Source organism: Vicia villosa, linkage group LG6, assembly GCF_029867415.1.
Source record: "Vicia villosa cultivar HV-30 ecotype Madison, WI linkage group LG6, Vvil1.0, whole genome shotgun sequence".
NCBI classification, from domain to species: Eukaryota; Viridiplantae; Streptophyta; class Magnoliopsida; order Fabales; family Fabaceae; genus Vicia; species Vicia villosa.
This window is the reverse complement of record NC_081185.1, coordinates 156,943,360-156,953,898: the sequence shown is the minus strand read 5'-3', so window position 1 is coordinate 156,953,898 and position 10,539 is coordinate 156,943,360. Positions and strand designations below refer to the sequence as shown.

Genomic DNA, 10,539 nt, shown 5'->3' with positions numbered 1-10,539 from the left:
AACTTATCTATACAATTAAAACAATATTTATAAATGTTGATTTTTAAAGAAAAATGATATATATATATATATATATATATATATATATATATATATATATATATATATATATATATATATATATATATATATATATATATATATATATATATATATATATATATATATATATATATATATATATAAGGAGAAATATTCTTACTCCAACATTAAATTATAAACACTTACTCCAAATCTAGATCATTGATTCTTCTCAATCTAATGGTTAAAAATAATAAGTAATTAAATGTGGAGAGAGAAAACTATTACTTATTATTTTTAACTATTAGATTGAGAAAAATCAATGGTTCAGATTTGAAGTAAGTGTTAAAACTTTCTTTTATATATATATATATATATATATATATATATATATATATATATATATATATATATATATATATATATATATATATATATATATATATATATATATATATATAAAGGGGACGACTCAAGTGAGAACACTTGGTTATTATGAGAAATGAGAACAATGAATCACGACCATTGAATTTTGATTTTGTTGATTTTAATGGACTGGATTGGTTTCTCTTTCTATGATCCTTAATATTTATTTTAAATCAACATAGAAATAGAAACCAATCATGTCCATTAAAATCAACAAAATCAAAATTTAATGGTCGTGATTCATTGTTCTCATTTCTCATAATAACCAAGTGTTCTCACTTGAGTCGTCCCATATATATATATATATATATATATATATATATATATATATATATATATATATATATATATATATATATATATATATATATATATATATATATATATATATATATATGGGACGACTCAAGTGAGAACACTTGGTTATTATGAGAAATGAGAACAATGAATCACGACCATTAAATTTTGATTTTGTTGATTTTAATGGATTGGATTGGTTTCTCTTTCTAAGATCCTTAATATTTAATTTAATCCTTAATATATTAAAATATAATACACATTAAAGCGCCAAATTTTAAGTAAAATTCCCCCTAAACAATTTTTAAGCACATTATTTTCTTCTCTCTTTTCAACAAATATTAATATATTAATATTAATTAATATTTAATATTAATTAATATTTAATATTAATTACTCCACCACTAATTTCTATGTACTTCAACTATTTAATCAACAAAAATCCTTTAAAAAAATGATGGCATGCAATAGATTTTTAGAATTTGTCCCGTGCATCGCACGGGATGAAATTACTAGTTAAAACATAGAAAGAGAAACCAATACAGTCCATTAAAATCAACAAAATCAAAATTTAATGGTTGTGATTCATTGTTCTCATTTCTCATAATAACCAAGTGTTCTCACTTGAGTCGTCATATATATATATATATATATATATATATATATATATATATATATATATATATATATATATATATATATATATATATATATATATATATATATATATATATAGTACAACTGGGGAGCGGCAGTACTAACGTACTTCTACTCGAGACTCGAAGACGGATGCTTGTGGAAGGCAAGGACTGTGGCAGACAGTTGTTCACTCTTAGTGGTAACAATCTTATATCCTTCTACTTTTTCTCAAAGTTGTTCATTTTATTGTCGTAGTAATATTTGATCCCCGTGTTTTTTATTTTCATTTCACAATTGGATATTACAACACTTCCCTATGATCATTGTCTGGGGAGAGGTGGCTGGCTACACTGAGTCCATGTCGCATGCTAGTGCCTTCATCCCCCTTAGAAGGAACCAAGTGTCGGATCCCTACAGAAACTATCTAGACTACATGGATGTCGAGGACACCTGCTGTGACTGTTACGCTAATCACCGTGAGAAAGTTATATGGGATGATGTTGCATTATATTCTGGATGGTTGGCATGCAGTTCGACCATCACTGTTCGCTATCTTCCGGAGCGCGTCATGCGACAGCTCGGGCACTGTCAGACAATCCCTCACCACCCTCATGTCTGTGCTCATATCAGGATGACCCGTCGGCAGATAGATGAGGCCTTTACAGACTTTGAGCATCACATGGTTCCAGACAAGGCTCAGGAGACCAAGGAAGAGGTAGACTTAGGGGTGTACATGGGCTGGGTTGGATTGGGTTGAGTCTAACCTGTTACCCAACCCGTTCAAACTTCAATGGATTGGGTTCGCCGTCCAACCCGCAATTTCATTATCAAAACCAACTCGAACCGACCCATTCATTTATGAGTTGAGTTAGGTTCGTGGGTTGTGTTTCAAATTAAAAAATAATATATTTTTTAATTTAAAAATATTGTAACACGATTCGATACATTTATACTCATTTCTAACACACAAAATGGATGAAGCACATCATATAATATCTAATAATATTCATCAATATGACATAACATTGGATAATAGTATAAAATTTCACAAGAGACATTATTTTTATAAAACACGTAAGTTAGAAATAATACAAAAGAAAATAAGAAACAACATTTCGTCTTAAAATTACGTATACTCATTAATCTAGTAGTATTATTGGTGGAGAATAAAGCTTTTTTGGAAAAATTATGGTTAGTATTGAGATAATAATTTTATATTTCTATTTAAAATAATAAAAAAAAAAAGAAATGACTAATGTCACATAAATGAGTTGGGTCAACGGGTCAGCGGGTTGCAAAACTTAAACCCGATACCCGAACCAAAACTATATGGGTTGTTACATATTGGGTTGGATATACTCGTAAATGAATGGGTTTGGTAATTTATATGTTAGTTCGGTTTGGATTAGCAGGTTCGTGGGTTGACCCGCACCCATGAACACCCCTAGGTAGATTGGAGCTGCACCGACGGATACTTCACTTGGTACTTCACGGTGTCACACCCTTACGTGATCTCCACTACAGAGGGATCACCTCCCATGCCAACTTATTAGGAGATATTGCAGACTCATCAGTCTCAGTTGGACCACACACATGATTAGGGATGACAACGAGTTAGGTCGGGTGCAGGTTTTACACAACTCAAACCCGCACTCGAAATCACCACCTGAACCCGAACCCAAACCCAAAGGCTATTCGGGTGGCGAAATAACACTCACGCCCACATCCGTTGGGTTCGAGTTTTTCCACCCGAACCCGCAGCAAAACACATAAAATACAACAACAACATTAAAATTTTCCATCAATCCAAACGGGTGGAAAATCACCGTAGAATTAAAATATATTTAGGGGCATAAAATACAACAACAACATTATGAATTATATATATAGGGGAACTTATGTAATTTCAAGTCTAAGCGGGTGTGATTTCAAGTTTCGGGTGCGGGTTTCACACTGCCCAAACCCGTATCCGAAATATCGGGTGGCACCCAAATTCAGTCAACTTGAGTTTTCACCCGTTGACTTGGGTTCGGGTGCGGGCGGGCCCCGCGAGTTTGAGTCTGCCTGCTATCCCGACCCACATGATGTTTTTCCTACTGTCGTGGAATACTTGAGATGGCGCGGGCAAACATTGAGAGTGGTTTCTTCCCTGAGGGGTTTGATCACATGCGTATACTGGATGATATCATGAGGGTGACAGATGTGACATTTTTGTACCGTAGACATCTTGTTAGGACATGTGGGACACTTGACGGTAGAGGTAGAGTATCTGACAGACTACGTGGTTGACGCAGAGGCAGGGCCAGAGGTAGAGGAGAGGAAGAGGAAGATGCTGTCCGACACACACATTAGTGATCGTGCTGATTATTTTGATGACTGCATTTTTATTACATTTATGTACTTTATTTTGATTATGTATATGACACTATTTGGATGATTTATACGACGTATTCTTTTGATGTACTATATTACATTGCCTTTAAATTACACTACTTTGTTGTACAAAAAAAATTGGAGTATTGGACTGAAATGTAGTTGATCTGCGAAACACTATGTTTTTAAGACCTTCCGTAAATATATCTATGAAAGATTTCTTAAATTCAATTAATTTAAATTTTCCCAACGTTGATTAATTTTTAATGCTTTCGTAGATACACCTAAAAAAAACTAAATTTTATTAAGAAAAAACTACTTTCTAATGTGCATTTCCAAAATCAAAAGACATAATTAAAATTTTGGCATGTGGCTAAAAATATAAGGGTGAGTTAGATATTTAAAAAAAAAATTTTATTGATAAGCTTTAATTTTCCAAGTATAAAAATATTTAACCTCCCTAAAATACGAGAAACGGCACAGTATTGACCACAACAAAAAAACCTTCCACCAAAAAACACTCATTCACTCAACACATAAACCATAACTCTCAGACCGCCGCCGCGACAGCCGTTCGAATTGCAGCGAGCCGCCGATCACTGGTTTGTCATTGGCACCCTTCTACTTTAATTCCCGTTCATAATTTTGATTTCTAAAATCTAAAACTCTGTTGTTAAAGTAGATACTCCTCTTTCCCACGCCTAATGTTGTATACTTTCCTTTCATTTGTTAGGGTTTAGAATGGGATATTAGTACTTTCGTAAAACCCTAACAAAGTTCTTTTACAATTTTCTGTTTACATTCATTTAAGAGTATAATGTTTCTGTCTTCAGAATTGATTCTACTTAGAATGCGTAGCTTTCGAATAAACTGATTTTTACAGTGAAATTTCATGTAAACTCACTTTTAACTAATCACTTTACAGAATCAATTTATTGAAAATAAATTCTTTTCACTGCAGACCACGAAAAACAGCATTGCCTGTATAAAATAATTTGAACTTCAGAGATGGAGTATGTCAGCCCAGAAGGACTTCGCTTGGATGGTCGCCGACCCATGGAAGTACAGATGTTTTCCTTTTTTTTTTTTTCAATTAAATTTATTTTTGAATTGAACATTACTTTACCATCTTTTTATGTAATCCTAGATGCGACAAATTCGAGCAGAGATTGGTGCAGTATCCAAAGCTGACGGGTAAATGTTTTCATCTTTTGGTTCTCAAACTTTCTAATTTTCAATTAGTTTTTTTAAATTCAGTAGTAAATTTATTCTAAGCATTTTGCCATACATTTCTCTTTCATTGTGAAACCAGCTCGGCCATTTTCGAGATGGGTAATACCAAAGTGATTGCTGCTGTTTATGGCCCTAGAGAGGTACTATATGATCATGAACTTTCTCTTGCACTGTTACTCATGGAATTTGAAGATGGATAAATATAAGGGTTAAATATGTTTTTGGTCCCTATAAATATCTCAATTTTGGCTTTTAGTCCCTATAAAAAATATATTGACTTTTAGTCCCTATAAAATTACTTTTGCACTCAGTTTTAGTCCCTGTAGAGGGACTAAAACTGAGTGCAAAAGTAATTTTATAGGGACTAAAAGTCAATATATTTTTTATAGGGACTAAAAGTCATTTTTGATAATTTTATAGGGACTTAAAACATATTTAAGATGTTTAGAAAAGTTTAGAATTTGCTTTTGAGATTTAGATGATTTTTCCATTTTTTCTGTAACTTCTATATATTTCAGGTTCAAAATAGGAGCCAGCAACTGAGTGATCAGGCTCTGGTATCTTTCTTCAATAAGTTATTATATAATTCACTGGGTGTACTTTAAGTTTATTTATATGCAATGTCCTGAAAATTTAATCTGCTTTCCATGTATAGGTTAGATGTGAATACAGCATGGCTAATTTTAGCACTGGTGATCGCATGAGGAAACCAAAGGGTGACAGGTTAATCTCCCTGTCTTTTTGTATGATCTAGATACTTAATTGATATAGTATTAATGAACTAATAGGAGAGTGAGCACATTAGCAGAATCATTATTGAGAATAACTTACAATTGTGAATTCGACATTTTTATTGTTTTGCTTAAGTGGGTATTAAACTACAAAATAGGTGTGAAATAGGTATTGAAATTAGGAGTTGTACTTTGTTTCCTTTTCTGAATAGATGTTATGTAAGACCTGGTTGTTATTGTGATGAAATGTAGATGTTGGTTTCATTGAGAAGGTAAGTGAATAACGAAGCATATTGAAGGAGGAAATTGTAGAAACTCTGTTTATTGTCAAGGTAAAGCCTAATTTGTTCACAGATCCAACTCCATAAAACCCTGGTAAACTTAGTGCTGCCAATGACAGGTTATGATGGTTTTGCATCTAATCTTTTAGAAGGTCTCTAGTTGAGTGGATCAATGACATAAGCTTCACTGGAAATATCAACGGCTTATTGTAAACAAGCATGGCTGATCATTGAATTCTGAGAACCTTGCCAGGGACCAGCTGATTTTGAAGGAAATTTTAGCAGAATCACTGTGTAGAGATAATTTGTGGGAATACCCTCATTATGGATAAGGTAGATTTTTAGGGAGTGGTATTGTTAGGGTCTATCATTGCTCTTATTTACTTAGTAATATAAGTTAACTAGTTAGATGGAATATAATATAAATTAGTTAAATAGTTAATTTAGTAATAGAAGTTAAGAGTTTAAGGGGATGTTGTGTATACATAGGAGAAATAAGGATGGGAGAGGTCCAGTATATTTGTTTGTTGTATTGTAAGAGGACGTAGGATATTTGTGAAAGGGAAACTGTTGGAGGAGAGTCCACTCTCAGATTCTCTATCTTTAAATAAAATGTGTTCATTTTTTCTCCATTTCTTTCTATCAATTTTCAATTTCTTTCCCTTTGTTCTTAACAAATTTGGGGCTAAATATTTTAGACATGAATATTCCCTCATTTTGTTTGTCTTTCAGAGTTTGTTAAATTGATTCTTCTTGCAAGGTTCCCTAGCCCTTGGATGATGGGACAACCTCTTGTTTTTTACTTCTATATTTTGATTGAAGTTTGCTCATGCTACAGGAGATCAATTGAAATTTCTTTGGTTATTCGACAAACCATGGAAGAATGCATATTGACACATTTAATGCCCCGTTCCCAGGTTCTGTTACAGTTTTTGAACCTTCTTTTTTAATCAGTTTAAGTTGTGTGTTTTCTTTTTCCAATGGTTTGGTTATTTAATTTGCAGATAGATATTTATGTCCAAGTTCTCCAAGCTGATGGAGGTAATTCATCAGATCTTGTGACCATTTTCTCATCTCGTTTTTATTTTTATTTTTGTGTTCTTGTACTCTTTTAAACAAACATTTGTCCTTTTAATTGTTGCAATCTTTAAATTTGGGTCTATGTACTTTTATATTATTTATATTTGTAACATGCCTTTTATAGGAACTAGGTCTGCTTGTATAAATGCTGCAACTTTGGCCCTAGCTGATGCTGGGATCCCCATGCGTGATCTTGTAACTTCCTGTAGTGCCGGATACCTCAATAGCACTCCTCTACTCGGTATATATCTGCTTTATTAGAAATTTTAACTTGGTATTTTGCAAAAACATTTTGTTTTTTCTTTTTAAATATAGTACTGCATGGTTTGTCATTGTTACTGAAAGTTGTTGAATGAATATTGGCAGATTTGAACTATGTAGAAGACAGTGCTGGAGGTCCTGATGTAACTGTAGGAATTCTGCCGAAGTTGGATAAAGTGACGCTTCTTCAGGTAAATATTCATTCTTATTACTCTCGCCATATTTCTTTTGTAGTCAGCAAAGTAAATTATCCTGGAAAAGATGAGTTTATTTATGTTTGTACCGGGTCCTAGGTTATGACTTGTGTTGTGTCTTGCTTAAATGTGAAAGATTCTAATGTCTTTACTGAAGGTATTTACCTTTTTTAATAAATGCCTTGTTATCCTTGGGACCCATCTCTCTTTCAATTCTTCATCCCACTCTCTGTCATTTGCAATTAACAGTCATGGAAAGGCCGTTGCTTTTGAAGCTGCATTTCCTCTCCCTCATTCCAAAATTGTGCTCATCTTTAGACCTAGATTCTATGTTATCTATCTCAAATAGTGGCGCGTCGTGGCCATCCCCAAAATGGGAACAGAACGGGAGCGGGGGAGCGCGTCGCGGCCCCCATAATGGAAACAGAACGGGAGCGGGGAGCGGAACGACCGGTATTTTAGTGACGCGGTCACTAATACGGTTGTTACTAACGAACACATAATTGTTATAAACTACAATAAATTAATCAAAATTCACGAAGTATTCATATTTAGAAATATAAACCTTTAGTCTTAAGCAAAACATACTTCCAGAGGCCAATAAAATTCAATAAAATAATCTTGCTATCCTTAAAAATTAAAGGGTAATATCATATCTTATTATCCAATCTCATTATCGCGGTTGTTCCAGCCGTGTCACTCATATGTGACCGAATTGCACAGCCTGGCACAGTTTTCTTGGTTTTGCGGTCCCGTGCCGAGATAACAGTCGGAACTGTCGAGTTTGATAACACAGCCTAGATTATGAATTTTTGACTCCTATATAGGGAGAACTACACTTTAGAGGAAAAAGTTAAGAGTTATAGTCCTGTTGGAAAGTCAGGGTGTGCTTTGTGATGCATGTGTATGTCATAATAACTCCATATACTCTACCCTAGGAAGTGTATCCCTCACTTCAGGGGACCAAATTCAAAGATTCTGTACCTTTTGTTTTGCCTTTTTCTTTTACTTCCTAGACTTCCATATTGCTTTAGATAAAAGTTTATATAGTGACTTGAACCTTTATGCTCTGGGTCGGTTGTTCCACAATTCTTTTGTTTAGCATCAGTTAATGTTCTGTCAAGTACAACTTCATTTTCTCTCATTGAGTCATTCTGAAATATACTTTTTTAATACTTAATTTGGGGGTTCCTGCAACATATCATATTTGTTTCATTGCATACTTTTCATCGCTTATCCAAATTTAGGCTGATATAATGAAGTTGTATGCTGCACAACGCAGCCAGTATTGACCTTAGATAGTTCACTTGTTATCATAATTCATAAAGGCTTATTGAGATTGAGAATTCATAAACACTTGTTTGTAGAAGGCAATGCATTTATTTTCTTCACCAGTTTCTTTTATTGGAATGTTCTCTTGCATTCATATGTTACATAATTTATAATGGAAAAACTTATAGTCTAATTTGGCCGCGTTGAGTTGAGAATGGGTTTTAGTTTATTTTTGGACTAATGGAGACATCAAATTTTGTCTGCACTACTCATTTCTTTTGTTACACCCTGTAGATGGATTCTAAACTGCCAATTGACATTTTGGAAAATGTTATGCAACTTGCTACAGAAGGCTGCAAAGCAATTGCAAACTACATTCGAGAAGTAAGAATATGTCTCATTTATGTGATTGGTATAAGAAAAAATACGGGTCACATTCATTTCGTAGCTTATTCTCAATTTCTTTATTGGTTGACAGATTTTGCTGGAGAACACAAAGGAACTCGAGTATCGACGTGGTTCATAGTTTTTATAGAAACAATGTTTCCTTTTTGCTTGTTTCTTTTTGTCTATTTGAAGATAGTGCTGTAGAGGAAGGAACAAACAATCTAAACACTATTTTTTAGAGAACACATTGAAATTCAAACATGTTCTATTCAATCACGTTGTCTCAACTAAATTTGGTAATTTGGTGAGATCTGAGAGTTTAAACAAGAGTGTCAAACTCACATTTTTTACACCAATTAGCGTTGTATACATGAAATCACGTATGGTAAACCCGATTAATAAACTCAATAACTTATGGCAAACCTGATTAATAAACTCGGTACTAATCTTATGAGTATGAGTTTGTACTGTATTAAAATATTCTTTTTGTATACATGAATTACTTACTATTTTTTTTAATGTAAAAATAGACTTGAATTTTTTATTTTTTTTAATACTGGGGTACAAAAACCAAAACTAGTAGAAACCACAAAAATAACCCAGAAGGGGATACATCTAGATGAAATACAGCAAAGGTGGCATTTTTAAAAACTAAAGCAAAAGCACACATATTGACTATCCGGCGAACTTGTGTGAACATTTACTTTTCGATACAATGTATGAACTAACTGCCAATACGGATTGACTCATGAGCCAAAACTTCTGAAGAAAAATTCAGCAAGCAATATGACTCTTTCGAGCCAAATAATCCAACATCAAATAAAATGAGATGGATAAGAGATCAATCCGATAGCCAGCACTAATACGAATAATAAGGTAGTGTCGTTGTAGAAGAGGAAGACCATAAATCCCGAAACCTGCAGATCTCAACAGATCTGAAGCCAAACAAAGAATCAAAACTTTAGAATCTAACCTGCATCTGAAACAGAAACCTGCAACCAAGGCTAACCACCGGGAAGGAGTTGCCGTTGGCAAAACTACGATAGTGATGGAATCACCGTCGTTTAACAGATCAACCGGAGAAAAGGACGGAATCTCCACCCAAAAAAGTTCCAGTTAAAATCAAAACGAGCAACATTTGATTCAACGAAATAAAACTCAACAAAGCTGCAACCGAGCTCCAGAAGCCTCTGCCGCCACCGATGAATAAAGAAAGAGCAAACAAGAACTTGCGCTTGTGAAGGAAAGCCAAATTCGTCGGAAAGCCATATTCGTTTGTGAAGATTCATGACAAAACTAAAAAACTGTCACTATAACCAAGAATCTGTCACTAAAATTATCTCC

The 10,539-nt window shown here is 33.6% G+C and overlaps 2 protein-coding genes across 4 annotated transcripts; both read left to right on the top strand.

The window, feature by feature from the left end:
• Positions 1 to 1,699: 1,699 nt before the first annotated feature.
• Positions 1,700 to 2,140, top strand: LOC131615096 (uncharacterized). Its single transcript, XM_058886601.1, has one exon. It carries the CDS (start codon positions 1,700 to 1,702, stop codon positions 2,138 to 2,140), a length of 441 nt encoding a protein of 146 aa, XP_058742584.1.
• Positions 2,141 to 4,211: 2,071 nt separating this feature from the next.
• On the top strand, positions 4,212 to 9,471 carry LOC131610727 (exosome complex component RRP41 homolog). Of its 3 annotated transcripts, none has more exons than XM_058882751.1 (12): positions 4,212 to 4,358; positions 4,718 to 4,818; positions 4,904 to 4,950; positions 5,069 to 5,129; positions 5,508 to 5,546; positions 5,645 to 5,712; positions 6,840 to 6,918; positions 7,006 to 7,042; positions 7,206 to 7,322; positions 7,448 to 7,533; positions 9,103 to 9,192; positions 9,287 to 9,471. In XM_058882751.1, the coding sequence occupies exons 2-12, from the start codon at positions 4,765 to 4,767 to the stop codon at positions 9,332 to 9,334; spliced, it is 726 nt and encodes a 241-aa protein (XP_058738734.1). In that variant the 5' UTR covers positions 4,212 to 4,358; positions 4,718 to 4,764; the 3' UTR covers positions 9,335 to 9,471. The 3 variants fall into 3 exon arrangements, with proteins under 3 accessions (XP_058738734.1, XP_058738737.1, XP_058738735.1); XM_058882754.1 differs by having other exon boundaries at positions 4,235 to 4,356; positions 4,722 to 4,818; XM_058882752.1 differs by having other exon boundaries at positions 4,261 to 4,358; positions 4,682 to 4,818.
• Positions 9,472 to 10,539: the final 1,068 nt, after the last annotated feature.